General features: G+C 35.2%; 1 protein-coding gene across 3 annotated transcripts; it reads left to right on the forward strand.

The window, feature by feature from the left end:
• The first annotated feature begins 532 nt into the window (after window positions 1-532).
• API5 (apoptosis inhibitor 5) lies at window positions 533-24,388 on the forward strand. Of its 3 annotated transcripts, XM_023528690.1 has the most exons (15): window positions 547-771; window positions 5,404-5,565; window positions 6,873-6,966; window positions 7,419-7,484; window positions 8,012-8,163; window positions 9,435-9,641; window positions 10,323-10,427; window positions 11,641-11,730; window positions 12,703-12,884; window positions 13,853-13,946; window positions 14,709-14,765; window positions 17,171-17,247; window positions 17,776-17,912; window positions 20,198-20,248; window positions 22,333-24,388. In XM_023528690.1, exons 1-14 carry the CDS (start codon window positions 703-705, stop codon window positions 20,203-20,205), a joined length of 1,500 nt encoding a protein of 499 aa, XP_023384458.1. In that variant the 5' UTR covers window positions 547-702; the 3' UTR covers window positions 20,206-20,248; window positions 22,333-24,388. The 3 variants fall into 3 exon arrangements, with proteins under 3 accessions (XP_011355144.1, XP_011355145.1, XP_023384458.1); XM_011356842.1 differs by lacking the exon at window positions 20,198-20,248 and having other exon boundaries at window positions 533-771; XM_011356843.2 differs by lacking the exon at window positions 20,198-20,248 and having other exon boundaries at window positions 533-771; window positions 22,338-24,387.
• Window positions 24,389-24,658: the final 270 nt, after the last annotated feature.

The following is a 24,658-nucleotide window of genomic DNA, read 5'->3' on the forward strand; positions in this document are numbered from 1 at the left end:
TATTCTCTTGGCATTAGATACAATCGGGTGGCCCTAACTTGGATAGCTAGCAAAGAACTTTTCCAGAGGGCTGAATTCCACCCCGAGACTTTTTTAGTTGTGTGGACATAGCTTTTTTAAAAAGTAAGATTTAAATTTTTTTTTTGTTTAAGAATCAACCAATCAACCACTGGACCCACTGCCCCCTGTTGCCGGAGATTTATGGTAATCTTCCTTGAGTCTGGAGGAAATAAGAGTTTATGACTTCTCATACAGCTTGAATTCCTAAGCTTATTTTATTTTATTCCCTTTAAGATCACTTTTCTAGACAACATGAGATCTTTAAAGGGCAGAAACGCAGTCATCTTTGCATGTTCCTTCCTGTCCCCCTACCCGCTCAACCAAGAGCACCTAGCCAGACAGCCTTCAAAAAATGAATGAGCTAATTTAATCGTTCTTCCCGCCTTTTTGCACCTCCAAGAGTTAGGGGGCGATAAAACGACAAATGGCGCATTGGTTGTCAATAAAGGCCGCTCCCGACGCGCGCGTCTTTACGTAGACGTTGGGGGCGGAGCCGTCCTGTGCGCGGTGACTGGCGGAGGCACTGGCGGCAGCTGGAGGCGTAATAGTGCGGGTCGCGGTTTCCGGGGACTTCGGAGGCGGCGGTGGCGCCGGCGAGGAAGACGACGACAGCAGGAGCGACCCCTGGGCTTGTCGCTCACCATGCCGACCGTGGAGGAGCTTTACCGCAACTATGGCATCCTAGCCGATGCCACAGAGCAAGTGGGCCAGGTAAGTCCGAGCGGCCTGCAGGGCCCGGCGCTCCGCGGCCTCTCGCAAGCGCTCCGAGCCGGCCGGGGACTGCTCTTCGCCCTCCCGCGGGCTGCCAGGCGCCGGGCTCTTTCGTCTGGATGGGCTGCACTCTGGGAGTGTAGACTCCGTCTTCACCAAGGAGAGCGACGTCCCCGGTTCCCAGGCTCTTCTCCCTCTTGATCAGCCTTTCCTCACTGGCGTTTTCTAACAGCCTAATCAGTTTCCCGTTATTTCTCTTCCCAAGCTTTGCCTTCCTGATTTCTATGTCTTTCTCCTTTTCAGTGGAGCTTAGATTAGATTGAGAGTTCTCGAGATCAGAAATGTCTTTTTGAGAGAAATATCTGCTCTTAATTTAGGAAGAGTGTTTAGGAGACACAAGTTTCTGAAAACCAGAAGAGGAGCCTTTCATCCAGACGTTAATGAGGGCTCACGATTTCATTTATTCTGGACATTTTTTGAGCGCCTACCACGTACCAGGCGTTGTGCCGAGCGCTGGAGGTACAGGATAGAAAGACCGGTGCTTTCCTGGAATGTATTTTTAGTGAAGGAGACTAGTGATAAGTAAGAAAGGTTCTTTTATTTATTTATTTTTTAATGAAAGGTGTGAAAAATATAACAGGGCCATGCAGTGGCGGGGGAGGGGAGTTGGTTGCAGCTTTAAATAAAGTTGTCTGGCAAAAGCTCTCTGCAGTGTTTGCCCAGACACACAGTTGGAGCAGTGTTGTGTGTACGAGCCTTTTTTGCTTTGTGAGTTTTCAAGTGTTGGAATACGTTGAACTTGAGTTGATAAATATATGGTGGCGGGGGGCGGGGACACAAGGCTCTCCTAGAGGGTAATCTTGATCATTGTTAGAACTCCCATGGCATATATTTTAAATGCTTCATGTGATTCTTTTGCTTCTTCATCCCATGGGGTAGGAAGCGGAAGATCTTAGAGTCTAATAACCATAGCAAAGCTATGGTACCTGCCCCTTTTCAGGACTTGTGTAGTGCTGATGGAGCCTTTCTGAAACGCATGAAAAAAATGTTGACGTTGGGACCTTATTTTAGCTCAATCTAGAATTATGAAGACATAGTTTCAAGAATTGGGTGATTTTTCTTTTCTACATACATATGAAGCAAAAACCTGCTTACAGGGATTATCTCTTAGGAATGAAGAAGGGAACTTTATACACACACATACACACATGTATTTAGACCATGAGCATGTATTTTCTAATAAGCAAAATGCAGTTGCTTAAATTCTAAATGAAGCATTATTTAATACGGCAAAACCTTCCAGTCCTTCTGTCACCTTTCCTCTTGTGGCTCCTGTGTTACAGCTTATTCAGCCTCCTTTTCCCCTACTCTGCTGCTGCTGCTCCTTCAGGTCTCCTTCCTCTACTGTGTTCCTCTACCTCCCTAACCCCAGTTTCCATTGTGCTCTGGCCAGGACTTCTGACTAGCCATATAATAGAGCAAGCTGTGGCCCACCAATATTTTAAATTGTGTTGCATATTTTTATGAATTTGCTTAATATTAAAATGTAGATACTTAATTTGACATAGTCAAAAAATTGTTTAAGTTTAAAAAACCGAATACTTATTAAGTTTTTGACTGTGGCAGTTAAGCTGATCTAAGATCAAATTAATATAATGCCTAAACTCTCATTGTTCCTGTGTTCTCTTACACAGGAGTCCACTGGCTTTTCAGGGTGGAAGAGCATAAACTTAACTTGTATTTCATAAATAGCATTCTTTTGGTACTTATTTTTTGTATAATTAAGCTAAAGTCACAGATCATCCAAATTTATAATCCCTCAAATATGTAGACATGTTAACAATTAAGTATTAAATACAAACTAGATTCAGTCTGAAGAAGAAAGTAGTAATACAGCTTAGCTTATCCATTTCCTTTTTATGTCATACTTAAGAAATGTTTGTTGAAATGACACCCTTTATTCTCTAAAATAATGCTTTATTTCTTAGAGACTGCATCCTGGTCCCAAACATGGTTCGTCACTGACCACTTATGCATATTGGTTATGTTTTGACAATTACTGTCACAAATTTTTTTTAGAATGTATCTGCTGAATGTGGATCAAATTGTAGCTGACTTTTCACTTGAAATACCTAAGAGATTTCGTTAGAGCTTACTTTTTAAATTAGATATTAAAAGCACACAAATATACAGTTTTAGAATGCATTAAAGTATTTGCGATTAAAGCTTGTTAAGATCACAAGTTTATCTAGCTGAAATCTACAGCTATGTTGGAAGAGAAAAATAGGCTGTGTAGTATTTGGAATATTTTACTGTGGTTACAATCCTGTCAATAAATCACTGATCACTGAAAATATCACATACCTTTCTTCTTACTTTGAAAAGCACAGTAATAACTAGGGAAATTCTGGAAAAAGTCTTTTCCTTGTGCTACAGTTAGAAGACAGATCATTAAAAGAGCTAGCAAGGAAGAATATCATTTTTTGCATTGTATAAAGAGTAATTAGTTGAAGTCTAGTACTGTCTATGGAATTATGTGATAAAACTGATGCCTGCCAATAATAGGAACTTTAATTTCTAGTTTGAATATGGTGAAATGTCTTAACTCTCCAAAGGTTTGCTGTGTTTGGGATTCCACATCCCCAGTTTATTTGCCTGTGTGGAGCCTCTATTTAGGACTCAAATTTTACCTTTGTGCTAGATCTGCCGGTCTTCTCTTTCTCCTCTCCTTTGCTAAGATCTCAGAACTTAAAGAAGCTTGGTATTAGGCAAAGATCTTGACTTTAGAGCCCATCAGAACTATGTTCAGGTCCTGGATCTGCTACTTAACATAGCTCTGAACAAATTATTTCACTTCTCTGAGGCTTGGTTTTCCCATCTGAAAAATAGGGATAGTAGTAACACCTAACTCACAGGATTACTGTGAGGTATGTACACAAGGCATTACTCAGTCTCAGGTAGGCTTTCAAGAAATGTTGCTAATGATTCTTTTGCAGTCTCTTCCAGACTTTTTTTCTTGCCAAGGGGATGAGTTGTTTGAGGAGGGATTCTACATTTAATTTTAAACAATAAGGACCTTTTTCAAAAGGCACTATAAATAAAGCTTTGAGTTTAAGGAAATTGGATTGTGATACCCCGCAAAATGTAAGGATGTCAGAACGGTTTAAGACTTTGATATTATGAAATCTGTCTAAGAGCTCTGAGGCAAACCACAGGAATGTAAAGTTGTAGAGAAGTCAGCCATGATTTTTCGAAACTTCGCACTAAAAAGTGTGTAATATACTTTAGAAGTAGTAACTTCTGATAACTCATTTTGTGTCTACATTTCATGAGGAAGCTAACCTTACAGAAATTTTTGTTATTCAGGAGGTAGTGTTATGTTTAAAATAGTTAAAGGAGTTTTTATTGATCAGTTTATGGAATTTATGTTTTTAGAACTAATTTTTAGAATTTATGTTTTTTAGATAGGTTGGGAGTATAAGAACTTCTAAAGTAATCTAGTAATTATTCAGTTTATATTAAACTCTGTACCTTTAAAAGATCTAATTGTGACCATAGCCTTTTGATACATAGAATACTTTATTTCTGATTATTTTTTTTAAAAAAGTCCTTAATTGAGATGCGACTATACCTAAATAACTTCACATCCTGCTTTTTTCCCCTTTAACATAGTATTGTCCATAAAAAGAATTACTGTTAAATTTTTAGTAATTCTATAATCCATTGGATGTTTATGAGTTATTCCCCTCAATGGCCTGAAGTAAGCTCACATATCTAAAACACTTAGAGCATTGCCTTATACTGAGTAAACACTGTGCTGTGTACACATTGGGTATCTTTATTATAAAGTTAAAGTTTTCCAGTAATTAAAAGTTATATCCATATGTCCAAACAGAAGATGTCTCTCTAGTCTTGATATTTATTACTGCTGTTTGTCAGATGGATCACTGTCATTTAAGGAAAGGACTGGTTTGAAGGCAGGTGTATAAGGGAGATTGTAACTTGTTGACTCTTCACATTGTATCTGAGGGAGAGCACTTCTGATCTTTTTTAAAGGAAACATGAGTTTTGAATGTATTTTTCTAATGAAAAGTTAAATATGTGACATTAGAATCTGTCTTAATCCAAAATTGGCTGGCTATATAGAATGAATTATCATGTTCATATTCTAAAATGTGAGGCAAAATAAAGCTTCCTAACCTTCGCGGCATTGCTTAATTTGAGGAATGTATTCTCTTCACCTGCTTCAAGGTGCCAATTGGAAACAGATAAATATATTTAAGTCTATTACAATTATTTGGGAATCCTACAACACTCATTACAATTTTTTAAAGCATGGTACAGTCACAACATTAGGGTCTAATCACTAGAATGAAGAAGTGTTGGTACATCAACTAACTTATTTGCTTTTCCACTTAAAGTTAGAGTCATCCTTCTCTCTTCCCCAAGTCACAGATAATTTGTTGGGAGCAGAGGAGCAAATGGTAGGAATGTAAGTGTCCAGTTTAAGCAGTGAGATTCCAAAAGTAATCCTTATTTCTTAGCCTGTGTAAAATTTTACTAATTTAGACTCAAACAAGTTTACCTTCTCATCCTTCAAAACTGTGTCCCTTTTCTGCTTTATTCTTCCAGCATAAAGATGCCTATCAAGTGATATTGGATGGTGTGAAAGGTGGTACAAAGGAAAAAAGATTAGCAGCTCAGTTTATTCCAAAATTCTTTAAGCATTTTCCAGAATTGGCTGATTCTGCTATCAATGCACAGTTAGACCTCTGTGAGGATGAAGATGTATCAGTAAGTTTATGGTTGACGCTTTTCAACAAACTTTCAGATGTTTCTCTTCCTTTTTCCAGACATTTTCTGTGTGTGGCTAATGTAACTTAAGTAACAGTCATATCAGTGCCCAGTAAAATACTGCAGTATGGTCTGGCACGATGCTATACCAAGGCTCAAACCTACATTTGAGAAAATATATTAGCTCTTTTACAACCTTTCAATTGTGAAAAATGCAAGAATCACAAAATACTGTTTTGCTTATCTGTTATCTACTGTTAAAAATGAGTTGTGGCTCACATCTTTTTCATAGATTATTATACATTTGCATATGAAATTAGATTTTCAATCAATTTGTGCTCTCCTTGAATTTTTAAAATAGTAGTTTATATCATAAAACATAGTTTCAACAACCCTAAATATTTTACATAGAAAAATCATTGTCTTATATAATAATTGTATGTGGTTACTAGAACAAGAAGTAGCTTTTGTTTGTTTTTAACAGAATTAGCTATTAACATTTCTGGCTGCTGATACAGGTTCCTTAGAATTTTCAATTATTATTTCTTGGCTTTTCAAATGAAATTAGCAAATTGTTACCATCATTTCATGCAGAATTTGCTAGCTATTACTCCTACACATTTTCATGTTTAAATAAGCCAAGGCCACGTATTTGGAGTTAAGTACACAATATATTCACAATATATTTGGTAGTCAATACCGAAAATTCTAAAGTAAATAGTTAAATATGATAGGGATCCCCAAATCCCCAACTCCCAGGCCACGGACTGGCACCAATCTGTGGCCTGTTAGGAACCGGGCCGCACACCAGGAGATGAGTGGCAGGCAAGCAACTGAAGCTTCATCTGTATTTGCAGTGCTCCTCAGCTCCACCTCAGATCATCAGGCATTAGATTCTCAAAGGAGCACTGGTCCCTGATTCCAAAAAGGTTGGAGACCGCTGATATGACATTGCCACTGTAGCCTTTAAGGGATACTGCATTATGTACCCAAAGGTAGTAAAAATGCAACAGTTGTATATAATCACCATATAAACCATTGTTTATAATCTCAAATCTGCTTCATCATATATAATTATATTTAATGTCCTTTTCCACCACATTTTATTTTAGTCTCTGAAGCTTGAGTGTTAAATTAGAGCAAATTATTTCTAAAACTGCTAGAAATCTCATGTTTTATATTTTTGTTATTCATATTCCTAATTATAGTTTGTGGTTTTAGTTATTTTTCTTTTTTTTTAAGGTTGAGTTTGTTGTCTTTTATTGAAGATAGTATTTGTTTAATTTTTTGTTTGAAATCATACCCAGATTCGACGGCAAGCAATTAAAGAGCTTCCTCAGTTTGCCACTGGAGAAAATCTTCCACGAGTGGCTGATATTCTGACCCAGCTTTTGCAAACAGGTAAGGAATTTATCATCACCCTTTTATCTAAATGTAACTTCTCTCTGAAATAGCGGCTCTGTTTTTAGCTTTTTTTTTTTAATAAAATTATTTTTTTATTCAGTAGTTTGAAGCTCTATGACTTGTGATTCCTAGTGTTGTTTTCTTTTGTTTTTAATTCTATTTATAAAGGTAAAATGATCATAATGCTTTGGGAATTTTGCTCCATCATGATTTTCTCCCTGATATCCTGCAGTTTCATGATTGTACTATCAACATAAAAGCTTTTAAGATATGTTAGGTCAGGTTCTCTACCTATTTAAGGAAGATGTATTTTTTGGTACTTGAGAGAAATGGTTATATGTCTCCTCTCAATGTAATCTTTGAGAAACTATGTTAAATCTTAAGTTCAAAAATGAAGCACATGATTTTTTCATTTATTTTATACATTGCACCACTTTTTCTCTATCCAGATGACTCTGCAGAATTTAACTTAGTGAACAATGCCCTGTTAAGTATATTTAAGATGGATGCAAAAGGTAAGACCACTTCTTGTTCTGAATTGTGTTTGGTGTCTTAAAAAATTGGGGAGCTTAGCATTACTCATTAAAAATCAAGTCTAGGATTCACCCAGAAATCTGTTTTTATAAAAATTCTAAGTGTTCTTTTTTTTTAAAAAAAAAAAAAGCTGCTTAGCTCAATGGATTTGAGACTCAAAACCCAGCAGAAATAATTGCAAAAACACATCAAATCTTTCCCTTTGAAATCTGTTGGGAATACTTCCTTTCCCACATTAAAGAAATTCTTCCAAAATACCTGAGTTTTATTTATTATTATTAATGATAAAAAAGTAAAGTCATGTTCAGGGTGACTCTGAATCCGTCAACAAAGAATTTGTGATCATTCGTAATGGTTGGGGCTGTAGAAATTTCAAACTAATTTAACTAGTGTCAGTGATATTCAGGGTGTTTATTAAACTCGAGAAGAAATATTATAAATTGAGTTAAACTGAAAAACTTCATTACAATAGAGAATTGACTTGCTACACAGCTATTTTGTTTTGCAGGAACTTTAGGTGGCTTATTTAGCCAAATCCTTCAAGGAGAGGACATTGTTAGGGAACGAGCAATCAAATTCCTTTCTACAAAACTTAAGACTTTACCAGATGAAGTCTTAACAAAGGAGGTAGAGGAACTTATACTAACTGAATCCAAAAAGGTAAGCTTTGGTCATCGTTTAGTAGAACGTCTCTAAAGCAAAAGAACGTTATTTCAAATTGACAATATTCATTTATGCTATATGTAGCTTGTGTATATAATGATATATTTCATTAGAACCACCGTAGAACTTTAAGCTTTTCTTACATTGTATTTTGCACTTTGGTTACTTGTAGTGATGAATCAGTGTATTAATTTAAAGGGATGTGATCATATTTAAATCCTTTGTGGTTGTTACCTTCAAAATTTATGATACTTTTTTTTCAGGACTCTGTACAAATCACCTTCAAGAAATTTTACCTAATTCCCACCCTTCTCTCCCATCTTAGGATATTCTCATAGTATTCTGGATCATTTCAAAATGAAAATGAAATCACATTGAAATGACCTATTTTTTTCATCCTACCCTATTACACTATAAGCTTTTCAAGAGTGTGAGACCATGCTTATTTGTCTGTGCTCCCAGATACAGATGCTGAGATTCTCAAGGTATATCAGTTAACTTTCACTTATAAAGTGCCAAAGTTTGGAAATAATTTACGTTTTTAATATGTTTAGGAAAATTTTAAAAATTCTTTATTAGTGCAACTCACTCGCTTACTGATAAGATTTCTTCATTGAGAGAGAGGAGCAGCAATCCAGCTGGGTATGTCAGCATATTTTACCTATGCCCCAGCTAGTAACTGATGAAGTGTGTCATGATTGCTTGCTCCTTTGGCTAGTGAACAGAAAGACCACTGTTCACAGAGTTCTTATATTGGCTGCTGATACAGAGCACTTACATTAAGACTTGCATGGTCTCCTATTTTGTATATAATTGTCATATTAATGTGAATGAGGCTGCTTTTAAATATAGGAAACTGAGTCTGATTTAACAGTTTACTGTAGAATTTCTCAATCTTTTTTGCTATCACCCCCAATTGCCTTTTTAGACATTTTTTTCCTTAGCAGCTCTCCCACAGGTGAAATACCATGTATCTGTTTATGTACTGTATGTATGTATACCTGTGCTTTATCCATAAAAAAGCAAAATTTTCCAAGAACCAAATTTTGCCCCCTTGGAGACAATATATAGTGCCCCATGTTGAGAATGATGGTTTACTCTGAAGCTAAATTGACCTAAGCTGGAAGTTATACTTTTGTCAGTATTACAGAAACATTAAGAGCAAACTGACTTTAGTAACTGAAATAAATTTGCTGTTCAATTTGAATATAGATCTTTCATTCCCATTCAAATGATGAAGATAGTTATTCTGAATTGTCTCTTTCCAGGTCCTAGAAGATGTGACTGGTGAAGAATTTGTCCTGTTTATGAAGATACTATCTGGGTTAAAAAGCCTACAGACAGTGAGTGGAAGACAGCAGCTTGTAGAGTTGGTGGCTGAACAGGCTGACCTAGAACAAACCTTCAACCCATCAGATCCTGACTGTGTGGACAGGCTACTACAGTGCACTCGGCAGGCAGTACCCCTCTTCTCTGTGAGCTCTTTGTTTTACATACCTGGTATTTTGATTACTCTGTCAGCTTATATTTCTATAGTCACTTGAGAAATTCTCCTCAAACCTTTGCATAAAAGTAGTAATACAATGGAGTCAATATTTACTTTATGAAGGCCTGAGTGGGGTTGGTGAGAGGCTAAAGCAACAAGAAATTTCTTTAAAGCCTTGCTTAGAGACTTTTTTAAAGTCTTGAGAATTTTGCATCATACTTTATAGTTTGGCTGGATTTCTAAAAACACTTGGTTTAGTAATTTAACTTTTTTTCCTTAAATTTTCTAACAGTTTGTTAATCTAGGTAAATATGCTCTTTATCTCTGGCTTTGCGGTATCTCTGGCCGTGAGTGTTCTGAGATGTGCATACTATAGTTTGAAAAACAGTTTAAAGGATCTGTCCTTTTTAAGACATGTACATTCTGAAATTCAACACTAAAATTTCCCCAGAAATTTGACCCTAGAATGGAACAGTTCAAAGATGTATAGATGTCCTAATGTTCCAGATTGAGGTTATTTCTGGGTTGCTTTTGAGTATGCATTATACTGTATTTGTAGTCAAAGTACTTGCTGTGGTGCTCTGTTAGCATTTGTTGAATGACATTCTGTTCTTTGTGAGAGAATATTTCTCCTTTTTTTGACAACTCAATATTCTCTGAATTTTTACAGAAAAATGTGCATTCCACCAGGTTTGTGACTTATTTCTGTGAGCAGGTTCTCCCTAACCTCAGCTCCTTGACTACCCCGGTAGAGGGTCTTGATATACAGTTGGAGGTAAGAGAAAATTTCTGCTTTTAGTACTGAAAAGGCATTCATTTTATTTTATTTTAATAAAATAAGGCATTCATTACATTTTATTTTAATAAAAATGTAAACTAGTAACTTAGATCTGATTTCTGAGAGAGTAAAAAGATCCAGCAATGGCTAGCTAGTAATCTCCCAGGATTAATTACATAGGAAACTTTATGGGTTCAGTTAAAGATTGCCGCAGTGGGAAAGCACTGTCCATAGTTTTCATTATAGTCAGTCTTTACCTTTGTAGCCTGAATACTTTTAAATAAGGTATTTTAATTCATGACAGTTTCCATCTCCATCCACAACTGATAAAGCTAGATTTTAGCTGGATTAACATAAAACATCCTTTATCCCTTCTCCAATGGAATTGACCACTCTGTCCTTTGTATCTTAACTGTAATGTACATATACATTTTTTTCACTGCATGTATAATACTTTACAGTTATTTATCTCCCCACATTTAACCAGATCCATCTCTGTAGCCGCAGAATCCAGTGCAGAGCCTGATTGTGAAAGGCACTTAATGATGATTGTTAAATTGAACTGAAATATGGAAATGTATGTGCCATTTCCCTCATAGGTCTTTGGGATAAAGAAGAGTCTCATTGTGCTCGGACACTGTAGTTTGCTTCAGATGTTCTGGGTTTGGCTTATCAGACTGGGATTGAATAAAGCAGAGATGAACCTCAAGAATAGTGGCAATTACCAATACTTTGAGTTAGTATCCAGAGACTAAATTTAATAGTAAATGAGGCCCACTCTGAACATTAATAAATAATTCTTTGCTGTTACGAGTTCTTCAGTATCTCTCCATAGTACAAATTGTCAAGTTAGTGAATTTATCATTTTTACATTGTATTTAGCACTATCATCGTTAACCTGTTACTGAAAGTATCATGTATATTCTTTTCTTCTTACAGAATAGTTGAGAGTCACAAAATCTGGGTTTTAAGTTCTGCCCTGCCACTGACATACATTGTGACTTTCCCAAATCACATAGTCTCTCTGACTTTGAGTTTCCTCAACAGTATAATATAAGGGCTGCATCTCTAAATTTTTTTTCTAGTTCAAACATTCTGAGTCCATGAAAGTGTAATTGAAAAATAAGCAATCTTAAATAGTTATCTAGCATCATTCTTATTTTATAGCCCTTGCTCATTCAAAAAAATAACAGTATATTATGTGTTTTAGGTATTGAAACTGTTGGCAGAGATGAGTTCATTTTGTGGTGACATGGAAAAGCTAGAAACAAATTTAAGGAAACTGTTTGATAAGTTATTGGTAAGAATTTTTTTCTTTCCTTATGACATAGTCAGTATATAGCCCCAGAATCTAATAGTGTAGTATTAATTTCTAGATTATGGAGAACCAGATTTTGAAATTATATTAGACAATTCTAGCAAGTGTTGTTAGGTGCTCAGGCCATGTGTATTTTTATTTAATGTTTTAATCTTTGGCATTCCTTCTGTTGTTGAGGCTTTGCATAAAGGTTTATATAGTAGGTCTTTCTGCTATTTCTGTATCAAAACATATTTTACATTTGCTGCAGCTCACCATCCAGGTTGCAGCCTAAGGGCAAGTAGCATTAGCAACCAGGAAATAAGGTCATTTAAGTCATAATTGTGGAGAAAATAGGCCATCTGATAAAATCATTATCAGTGTCACCAAATGATTTTCTTGTTAGATTGAGCAGTTATGTAACTCACACAGTGATAAAGCATTAGCATGAATTGAGCCATCCAGTATCTGGTGCTCTTCCAGACCTGGAATTACCTACTAAGGGGTTATAACACTGATATTGAATGCCTCTGATAGTACTCTGAATGAAAAGAGAGTACTTAAACAATATGGACTAACGTTCAGAGATTTGTGGAGTTAGCATAATGTAGTAGTTAAGAGTGTCAGCTTTTGATGTCAAACCTAGATTGAATCCTGGCTCTTCAGCTTACTAATTTTTCACTATAGGAAAGACACCTGAGTTCTCAAAATTCCATCTACATTAAGTGCCTAATAAAAGTTAACTGCTTTCATTGTCATTATTAGTAGTAGTAGCAGCTATAGCATAGATTAATATAGAGAATTCACAGCCTAGATCGTTGATCCAATAAGTCTAAAAAAGGTATCTTACCTAAATTTCTGATCTTGGTAGTTTTTAATGCTTCGTGTGTCAAAAGCATGCCCTACAATTAGTTGAGCATATGTTTATAATTATATAGAGCAGATTGCAAACATCTCTATATTTTCATCTTTTAGGAGTACATGCCTCTCCCTCCGGAAGAAGCAGAAAATGGGGAGAATGCTGGTAATGAAGAACCCAAGCTGCAGTTCAGTTATGTGGAATGTTTGTTGTACAGCTTCCACCAGTTGGGCCGAAAACTTCCAGATTTCTTAACAGCCAAACTGAATGCAGAAAAGCTCAAAGATTTTAAAATTAGGTGATGTATACACGGTTGATGTAATGCAGTCCTTGGCAAAGGTGATGGCTATCTGGTGCTCCCTGAGTTTTGTTTTCATTTTTATAAAGCTTTCTTCCCACCCTAACTTACCCCAGTGGAACAAAATAAAAGAGCCACAAGACAGGAATGTATGTAAAACATACAACACCTCTGACATAACAGATCCATGGGGGAGAATTACCTTTTTCAGATATGTACTCTGGCTCTCCCTGCTTGCTTTATCATTTGGCCAGGTTCACTAACCTAACACCCCAAATTTTCCTCAGCAGTTAAATGACAATGGCACCTATCTCCGAGTTGTGAGACTTAAATGAGACAATGAATGGGAAGCACTGAGCACAATGCCTGGCACATAGTGGGTACTCAGTAAACTGGAGCTGCTATTTTTGTTAATTTCTTATAGTGTAACTGAGGAGTAGCACTGGAGAAATCATAAGTCATTTTAAATCATGAAGACATTTTGTATTGAATCATTTCATTAAATTCACATCTTAAATTTTGAAATGTTTGGCCATCATATCATCTGTTAGTGACCTCTACTCTTTGGTGAAAAAGGTTTAATAATTTGTGAAATATTTGATCAGAAGCAGGCAACATAAGAAATTACTCTAAAAATGAAAATAAATAAATAAATGATGCCAAGTTGTTAGACATTGTATCTAGTTGTCAGCAGGATGGAGTAATGGCACCACCTCTTTGTTCACATATTGCCTGGGAACAAACTTAAAAAAGAGATTACTTAGGAACCTTTGAGATTTATATGAGTTTATAGTAAATTCTCAAATCTGCAATTTCATTAATTTTTAACTGGACCTTGAGGTACAAACAGATCAAACACTCCCTTGTTTGCAGATAAATACACAGAGGTTTTCTTGTCTAAATCAAAATTGAAGTAGAAAAAGTTGAAGTAATTAATGATTTGCTAATTAACATACTCTTTCATTCAGGCTGCAGTACTTTGCACGAGGCCTGCAGGTTTATATCAGACAACTTCGCTTGGCTCTCCAAGGTAAAACAGGCGAGGCCTTAAAAACAGAAGAGGTAAGAATACTGGGTCGCATCTCATAAGGAAATTTTTATAATAACCACTATTTATTACAAATTCAGACTGAATTCATACATTGAAATGTAACATTCAACTTTATTTGAACTGGTGATACAAGTCTGTTGAAGATACGATATTAGAAGATTGTCTACATATTAGGTTATTTGCTAAGTTATACTTTTATCATTGTTGAACTATCCAATGTTTGCGAACAGTTTTGTTACCAAACTTAGATACATGCGAGTCCCTCACTAGAGTCTCATAAGTGTCACATGTTATTTAATTATTTGATTGATGGCTGTCATTTTTAATTTTACCTTTTTAAAACCTAAATATTAATTTACATTAGAATAAGATTAAATTGCCTATTATATACCAAAATATTTGTTTTGGGATTTTTGATTCCCTGATCTCACCTGTTTAGCTCTATCTCATCTCAGTTCTAATGAAATATTTTAAGTTTTCATGTCTTTTTATAACTTAATCTCATTATTTTTAAAACAACTCCTATATGCACATGACTTGTCCCCTACTCATTTTTCAGATAAATTATAGATACCATTTTAATGTTCTAACCTGTCAAAGGAATATCAAGATTGTTTGCTTTCTTTGCCATCTCTACACTTATTTAGCGTCGAAAAATAGGCATAAGCAGAAATAATTCTGAAAGAAGTTAATTACTCTAGTTCTATGTGGTCATGGAATATGCAGCATAAAAGTTGTTGGCATTTTAATTTAATTTTGTTTTCCTTTTGCAGAACAAGATTAAAGTTGTTGCATTGAAAATAACAAATAATATCAATGTTTTAATCAAGGTAAGTCTTCCTTTCTTGCCTAGTACTCCCAGCCAGCTAGAAAGTTAGTTTAAGAGGTTATGTATTTTTAGGTCCAAAATGTTATTTTAAGGGGAGATGCCATTGCATTCCAGTTGTTTGGCCTTTTAAAGCTTAACGCTTTTTATAATACCAAGTGACAGTTCCATAGCTATTACAAAATCATACATTGTTTTATTTAAAAGCTATTATATAAGATACTGCAAGCAAAGGAAGGAATGCAGATTTCTTCAGGCCCAAAGCATTAGAGCAGATACATTTAGATTCACAATTTCACTGACTTAAGTTCTGGTGGTCTTAGTGCTATTGAGTCCTTTCAAATTGGCCAGTAAAACCTTGCTTTGCTTACACTAAGAATGGGCAGTCCTCTGTGATACATTGAGAGCTTTCTGTAATGTAGGCTAAGGTATACTTTACATTAAGCTATACATACCCTTAAATTCTGGTCCCCCTCCCCCCGCCCCGCCCCTGCCAAGGATCTATTAGCCTGACAAAAATAAAACTAATAATCTTAGAGGACTCAAAAAGAGTCACAACAAAGTAACCATCATTTGTTATCCAAGTTAACAGTATTGTAGCCAGATGAGAGAAAGAAATGATATTTGTAACACCTAAGCACAAAACCTGACAGTAACAAAATTGGGACTAGTGATATGCCTTAAAACTAATCTGGTAAAAATCCCATGGAATACTTACTTTGTATCAAAAGAGAGGAAAGCTTTTCAGAGAAAGCAACAGTGAGACACTGAAGGTCGGATATCATATTGCTAAGTGAAAAGGCATTCAAAAACCAAAGAGGTGAGAATACTCTCATCTCCTAAGAAAATTTTTATAATCTTGAACATAAATAATTGGAGACAGTGAATTTATATATTAAAATGTGAGATTTAACTTTATTTGAACTGATAACATTGGTCTAAGTTGAAGATGTACTATAAAGAACATTTTAAACTTAACAAATTCATGGAAATGAGAATGTTTCCTGTTGAAGAAACCATAGTGATTTAAAGATGACTGTAGTAGGAAGATGTATGCAAAAGTGATACTCACCATCCAGTGAGTCCAAGATCTGTGGGGGAGTGGAACTACGATTTCTCCACATTCCTCTCATTATAAAGAACTTCGCTGCACTGAAGGTCATTGGTAGGAGCATTCATTAACCAGCAAGTATCTGTGTGCTACCTCCTGGGGTCAGGCACTATGCTAGGCTCTGGCAATAGGATACATTCCTGAAATAACCCAAAATATTTTTTAAAATTAGAAGTGTGTGACATCAATTTTTTGTTTAAGGAAATCACAAGAAAACCTGGTGTGCCTTGGTTCATTCTTGGCATTTCTTCGCAATCCTACCTAAGAAGACTCATCTAAAAGTCCACAACTTATCTGTATTTCTATTTTAATGAATCTGTAAACTGTAACCCAATATTCCATTGTCACCCGAGATTTAACATTTTTAAAATTGGAGCCTTTTCCTTTCCTCTTCTTGTCCCTTTCTTAATAACATTATATGCTAAATCACTGCAGCTAGAAACCTCAAACATTTTGGATTCAATGGACTTTATATGGGCTAATTCTCTGCATTTATCTGGTACATTGGACTTAAGGTTTATATAGTAGGTGGTGATTTTTATTAGTACAGTATGTTCATTCTAACTGGAAATGGAAAAAACTCAGTTTAATCAGATTTTACTGGTATATAAAATTAGAGTAAAGCTGATAAGAAATATTAGGTAAAATACTGAGAATAAATATGTTTAGGAATCCATTCACAGTTTTAAGGATATTATGAGGTTAGGTTATTTCAGTTCTGGATTACTTTAACATTTAAATTCAGACATTTGAATTAGCACATATTGATCATTTTTGTTTTTAAATCTTGTGTGTTTTTCTCTTGTTGGTAATTTATAGATATTTGAAGGGAAGAAAAATGTGATTGGCTAGGCCATTAGTTGTGTCCTAATTTTGAACTGCTTAAAAATTTGCAAAAGTAAATACAGATTGCAACATTTATTTTCCTTAAAGTACCTTGGTGACTGCATCTGTGCAAAAGAAATACTTATTTGTTGACTTTGTTTATTAAGGTTGATGAAGACTGATATTTTGTCTTGGAACTTGAAATGACATTTAGGAAAAAATAACTGCAGTTTCTTAAGTGTTGTGCACAAAATAACATTAATGAAGTAATAGATACAAGTTATTAACAAAATAGTTGTTGTTTATTTTCCTCTTGCAGCTTTAAGGTCCTTAGTCACCAGCATAAAAACAAAGATAAATTAAAGCTTCCTTTCCTAAAATTAATCTTTAAGATGTCTCCCTGTTGCTTATCTTCACCACTACTCCCCACACCATCAAATACATAGAAATCTTGTCTAATTTTGTCTCTTCAGGATCTCTTCCACATTCCTCCTTCTTATAAGAGCACAGTAACATTATCCTGGAAACCTGTACAGAAGGTTGAAATCGGGTAAGAAATATATATAAAAGAGATTTAAGTCTTCTAATATTTATGATTTACAAATACAAAAAAAAAATCTGAATTCAGATGTTACATTTACTATACAAAATGGTACATTAGTTAAATGGTTCTTAATAAGATGTTAAAGTATGACTATTAGAAGCGTGACTTAAAATATAAACTCTAATTCCAGTATTTATAAACTGGTGGAATACAACCCTGGAATTTTCAAGCTTGCTTATACTCCTCTGACATAACTAGACTTTCTGACTAGTGTTACAAAACGAGTCACTTGTGTGTAGTCTTTGAAGCTACATTCTCTAGATTCTAGGTTATTTTGAAGTCTTATAAATGCCCTCTTGACAATGTCTGCATTAAGGCAGTTAATTTGATGGTATCAAAATGTTACATATTTTCTGATGTGACTGTCATCTTTAGGATACCTTTCATAACTGATATGCTAAATTACAAGTTATTGATGGTCTGTGGTATAATAGAATTTTTTTTTTTTATTGCCATTCTTCCTACTGTTTATAGGCAAAGGAGGGCCAGTGAAGATACAACTTCCGGTTCACCACCCAAGAAATCTCCAGCAGGACCAAAAAGGGATGCCAGGCAGATTTATAATCCTCCTAGTGGGAAATATAGCAGCAATTTGGGCAACTTTAATTATGGTGAGCGTTTCCGTTTGGGAACAGGCAGCATAAGAGATTAAGCAGAAATTATGTTGTGCTTGATTTTCATTATCAATTATATATAGTATCATAGCTCTTTCATGTGGTTTTTTTGAGTTGGTTTGGAGAAATCGAACTGTTGGGGAAACAACTGATCTCATTCCTTTCTGGCCCACCCTTGTGGGCTCACTGAATTGAGCATGTAACATTAAACTTAAAAAAAATAAAAATATGCCTCTTGTATACAGAGGAGCCAAGAGAAAAAGAAGTTGGCATGAACCATCCATTCCTGGTTTTCTCTGTTCTAGCTTCAAGGCAAAACATTCTGTGCATTTTCCCTCAGGGCTGGAGCTATAGCTTCTGGGAGGTGTGGTATTAATGATCCTTCCTAGACCTTGTCAGCCTACTGCTTGTCCCCTGATCTTCTGTACTACTTCAAAAGCAGAGGTCATAGAAGTGAAGTCAGATGTTAAAGCATTATCTGACAAGGAAGATGGTCCCACTCTGGTTTCCCTAGCTGCCCAGAGTGCAGTCCTCCTGTCAACTTTAGCTGTTAGTGCCAGGAGAACATCCCAATAGTCCATTCTCTTCCAGGGCTATTGAATGAGAAGTGAAGTTTATTTCTCATTGACTTATATGTCCTCATAGATTCTTTCAAAGAACAGACAAAAATATCACTAACAGCAAATCTTGCTTACGACAAAGTTCAATAAGACTAGCAACTAAAAATGCTTGTGATTTGTCTTCATTACCAATCAATTAATTCTGCAGTACAGGTTTCCCCTGCAATCCAAAAAAAGTAGAGTGTTCCTATGAAACCTTTTGTAAGCCAAAATGGAGTGAAGTGAGGCAGTTACCAAATTTATATAGAAAAATTGAGCGTTCCCAGACCCAAAAAGTAACCTACCAAATGACACATAAAACCCCCCAAAATACTAATGTAGAGTAAAAGCAGGAATGATACGATAAATAGACACCATGCTTTGTACATCCACCAATCCTCTCAAGCAACAGACTCTATTTTATCCATTCCTGGATGCCAAGTAAAAGAGATCACTTTGATACTAGCAGAACTTATAGTAACTTCAGCGGCTTTCAAGATTCTTTCTCGATTTCTTTCTCTGTGTAAATAGTACAAATGGTGGACAGAGACAAGTTCAATACACATGTCTTTCCACTTATCACAATCGAAATGCTTAATTATATTCAGTTTTACATTAATTATAACACTCTTACGAATTCTCTTCAGCTTTTCTGATACTTGAGGACACATCTTGCTAAAGGATTAACAAAATAAAGCTAGAAAAGCACAGGTGGTTGCAGACACAGCTAAAGCTATAGCAGCTGGATGCTGTGATGCTGAGTGTAGTGATCAAGGAAGGAGCTTGCCAAAGCCACTCTCACTACCTAGGGTACCCACTGCCTCAGTAGTGGCTGGCTGCAAAACAAACACTGAACACTATTTTTGCTTTTTGCCTTTTTTTCTTTGAGGCAACTATAGTGTAGGAAAGATCACTGAACTCTTTTACTTATATAACAACAAGTAAATGTGCATCTTAGCCTCTTTTCTTACCTGAAAAATAGGGATAACAGAGTTCTTCAAAACTTCAAAAAAGAATATTTGTGCAAGTATGTTTTAAATGGAAAGGATTCTATGTTACTTCATTACACAAATATTATCCTGTTACTTGTATGATTTAATGTGTTGTCATTCAGAACCATTCTTAAAATCAACTATTATCTCAGATACTATCTTCATTTGACTTAATGAAAGTAATCAAGAGCTAGGCAATACATAGAATTATATTCCTTTCCACTTGGGCAGGTCAGTTAATCCTGAGTTTCCATAAGGACTGCCCTATGAAACTCAATTGTCTGCGTGATAGCAGGAATCAGATGATATAATGCATGTCGAAGAGATGTGAAAAATGCAAAACCTGAGATTGTATGTGGTTTTTTTTAATTATCAGTGTAAAAAATCAGTTTTACACAAGACAAAAATCCAGGAGTCACTTGGCCATCAAAGTAACACAAGGGCAAAACCGCATGCCTGTTATCTTTGGTGTTTGGTATTACAGTACTCTAGGGGTCAACCTTATAACTGAGGTGCTTGTCATAAATTGAATTATAAAGCAAACAACTCTGGTTCTTATTAGAAGATGGAAGCAAAATGTCTGCAAATTGAGAGTTGCATGTTACCAGGTTATAGTTATTCTCGGTGCTACAGATGAGAATTGGTAGACCTATCTACCACATGTTTTTTCTACTTTTTTTTATGTCCTTAGAGAACTGACAGTGTGTCAGGAAGATGGGAGAAGCATGTTACTTTTTTTCTGGTATGTCAGTATTGCCTCAAAATTGGAGGATGAAATGTTTCAGTCTTTTTAAGAATGGGTTTTGTTAGCCACATGTAGCAAAATCATCATGATTCCAGTTTTCTTTGTCAGGCAAGCTTATGTTTTCTTTTTTCACAGAAGACTAGATTTTTTTTTTTAAGTCATGTACACTGAAAGATTGGGAAATTTATTCGTGTTAATATTTGTGTTTTTCTTCTATAAACAGTTTCCCAGTAACCTAGAAGTACTAAACAGTCTATATTTTATGACTTGTGGCCTTCACTTTTTACTTGTTTAGAATATAAAAATAATTTTTAAAGTATAATTTTACTTAGAATAGTGGTTTCTTAAATTAGTAGTGAAAGTTTGAAACCAATGGAAAGATCGTGAAAGTGCAAAATAGTTTCTCATGGTGAAAGCCCTTCAAAAAGGAGAAAATTTGGTGACTTCCTCTACTGTAACAATGGCTGTATAATTTGCAGGTCAAAAAAAAAAATACCCAGTATAGAAAAGATAACAGGATCAAATAATACCTTCATACAGCATATTTAATATAGTCGTTAGATACAGCTAAACTATTGAGAGTAACCAGTTCTTCATATTAAAATTGATTGAAAAACAAGTGAAAGGGTGGATTTTAGTAGTCTCTTAGCTTTTAGCTAATAATAATGATATCTATAAGGATGTTAATTTGTTAAGTGTTGTTAACTTAAAGTGTTGATGTTAAATTTTCTAAGAAATGAAGGTTTTATAATGAGTATTGTAGGGGAGGGATGTGCAATAGATGATGCCAAGCCTTAAATAGTCAAAAATGCAGAAGTTAAAGCCTACATAAAGGTTGGGACACGAGCTGAATGTACCTATGGTCACAGCATCTATCACTGGGAGCATCTTGCCCTCAGACCACCTCTGATTTTCTGAATGTATTCTCTGGGGTAACAAACGTGGCGGTTTCATTTAACTGGTTTGCATACTGTTCAACTTAGAAAAAAATGTGTCAGCATGAGAGGTGGCTTCGAATCAGATTTCATTCTGTTGCACAGATAAATGTTGGCTAAGCTGGGAAAAGATCCAATTAGTTTTCTAATTGAAGATTTCGGGGAGGGGCAGGGGGAGACATCAAAAGATCACCCAGATAAGGTAACTATATTTCTAGCTACAATGGCAAAAAATAGATTGCAGTACTAAATAGGAATTTTAATTCATAGCATCCGATATTATGGATCAAAAATGGCAATATCAAGTTCTTTTTATTGCTCCTAACAAGACTGCTGCAGTGAGAAAATCTGAAAGTTCAATGAAGAAATTTGATCTCTAGAAGTTTGAGACTCTTCATTCATTTTTGTATGATGAAAAGTCCAGCCTTGCTGATGACTTCTTTTCTTCCTCTTTGAGGAATATTTCTCTGGAGCTATAAAAGAGACTAACCAATGAATCAACGACTCACTCTGCCATATGACACAAGTGACTTGATTTTTCAGCAAAAGATATGCTTAATTTAACTGAAACACTATATATATGTATCACCTTTTTGGCAGCATCTTTGAACAGTTCACGTAGCTGATAAAGCAGTGAGAAGAGCTATCAATATTTATATCTCCATTTTTGTACTTAAAATATTATGGTACTTAAAATATTATCACCAAAACAAATTGCCTATCCATTGCATTTAAAAGGGAAACTTTCAGTCTAGCCTAATTTTTCAAAATTGATCATTGACAGTTTATAACGTATTTTGCATTTATGGCACCAATTTTTGAAGGCCAGTGGTTTCATTAATTTTCTTTGATAGTGATAGGCCCCCAAATAACTAAGAAATGTGGTTATAACATTATCACCTTGAAACATCTTTGTTAATGGGATACATTACTTGTGACTGTATTTGGCACCTTGCCACATGTGCTTTGGTATATATGTTGCCCTGGTTTTATGTACAGATTGAATTTGTAGATGGTGTAACAGAACACCAGTGCTGCTTTTATAGAGCCTACTGCTCCATTCAGAACTACTTGCTACATTTCTTCTGTGTTTGCTGTATCAAGAAGTCCTGGGCAAGACCTAAACCCTTGTTCGCTTTTTCGTAGAGCAGAGAGGAGCCTTCAGGGGAAGTAGAGGTGGCCGAGGTTGGGGAGCACGAGGAAATCGTAGTCGGGGAAGACTCTACTGAATAAGACGTCACATTCGTCAGCATTGTCATGAGCTTAATATACTTAAATTCTACTACTCATTGGATTGCCGGGGATGTCCCTTTAAAAAGACTGCTGCCTTCAGCTAAAAACTTAATGTTCTTTATACCTTTGTATGTATGATCTACTTTTGTAACAGACCATGGTTGTGTCCAAGGTAAAACCACAGCGATATTTTTGGATGCTTTGTGCGCAATCTTGACTTGTTTTTGCAACATTATCATTATTCAGACTTTATATTGTGAATCTTATTTTGAAACATCTTAATAATTTGTCATCGAGAGCTATTCAAGTCTAAAATGTAATGAAATTCAGTCAATTTCTGACAACTGGTAAAGATCATCAGTTTTGAAAGGTTACTGATTTTTCTTTCCTCCCTTTTTTTTTGCCTAATCAATATATGGAGAAGAGTAATGGATATTCTTAACATTTTATTTTCATTGTTTTTTAATAAAGCTGCTAGGCAATGGTTCATTCCTACCTAGTGTCATAAGAGCAAAATATACTTACGAGCTTTCTTAAAATGTAGAAATGACATTACATTTTTAGGAGAAAGTTTTGCTTACTTTTCTCCATATGTTGTGATATAAAATTTTGACTATGGGATCTTACTATTTGAATAGAAATGTGTATGTATGATATACTTACATACACATATGTGTGTATGTATGTATATATGCATGCTGTGAAACTTGACTACACAACATAAATCATTTTTTAAAATTCCAGGAACAGGTAATCTTTGACATGGTGATTATCCTTTTGAGGCTGAATCCATTATTAACTTGTTATCTAGGTTTTCTCAGTAGTGAGAGATTTTGTGTCAGCTGCACTTACACGATTATTGTTATTTAAAACTAAAAATAAACGCTGCATTTTCAAAGATAAGTTTGGAGATCGCTGTTGGAAAATACAGCCAAAATATTGAATCTGATGTACATACAGGTTTCTACAGGATGACATAGAATAATTTAGAATTTTGGCATTTAATAACCAGGGCAACCCAGGAAAAGTGACTTGATAACATGGTGTACCAATAATAAGGGATGCTCTCAGTTTGCTTTTGCCACTTTGAAGATTTTAACTTCTCAGGTTATTAATCAAAATTATTGTAAAAGTTAGCCAATAGGATCTTTAGGTTAAAACAGCAGATGGGGGGTTTGTGGAGTGTTTAATGTCATGGGCATTTTTAGTAGCATAGGCCCTTTGCTCTGCATTTGAATGTTACATATATTTTTGTTCCACAGTTAATCTTCCTTCCCCAAGTTTGCTATTCAAATCCAATGCCTGAATGACATTTTCTAGTAGTTTGACCTATTTTTTGAGGAATAGTTTGTGATTCCAATGCAGGTGTCTTCATTACTATTACCTCTATATTGAGGAAAAAGCAAAACCCCTTTGTTAGAATTACCGCACACTTTTAAAAAATAGAAGGATACAAGTGAGCAAAAAAAGTTGATCAGCTTGACTATGGAGTGGTGGCAATAATCTAAACATTCCAAAAGACTATGAGCTGAACTTAAGCTCCCTTGGAATCTGAACTGACATAGGAACATGGACTTGCCATTTGAAAACTGTGACCAGGTAGTCTGGACCTCAGAGGCAAATCAGCCAGGGGCCTAAAGCCATTTCAAGTTCAGAAACTATATTGGGACTACAGTTATATAAATTTAAAGATTAAGTGTAACTTTCTTTTTTTAAGAATACTTGTAAACTCAAAGCTGAGCAGAAGTGACTTTCTCAAGTTTGATGTTGACTGTGTTTCTTCCTTTACCCACCTCATTGTTCCCCTTCTCTTTCCTAAGGCAATAGTGCACAACTTGTTATTTTTGCTTAAAAAATCTGAATGAAAAACTTTATGCCATGATTTCTTTTGCAAGACACCTGTTTATCACCTTGTTCAAAAGTAAACGTTCCCTTATGCTTTTGAAATAAATTTCCTTTTGTAATTTTGTTTTGTGTCTTGATGTGTTGATTATAACTTCAGATTCTTGGATATTTATTAAACACTTATTGATTGCGTCTCGTGTGCCAAGTGGTGTGTTAGACCATGAAAATATAAAGATGGACAAGCAACTGCTCTGCCTTCAAGTTCAGTCATGCAAGTTCTTTATTTTCATCCTTTTGGATTTATTTTTAGAAGTTAATATACTCTTCTGAAAAAAGGATTTGGTTCTTTTATCAAAGTAAAACATCAGATACTTGCCAGATCGTTATGAAATAA

This window comes from Pteropus vampyrus, unplaced genomic scaffold (genome assembly GCF_000151845.1).
Source record: "Pteropus vampyrus isolate Shadow unplaced genomic scaffold, Pvam_2.0 Scaffold31, whole genome shotgun sequence".
Classification (NCBI taxonomy): Eukaryota; Metazoa; Chordata; class Mammalia; order Chiroptera; family Pteropodidae; genus Pteropus; species Pteropus vampyrus.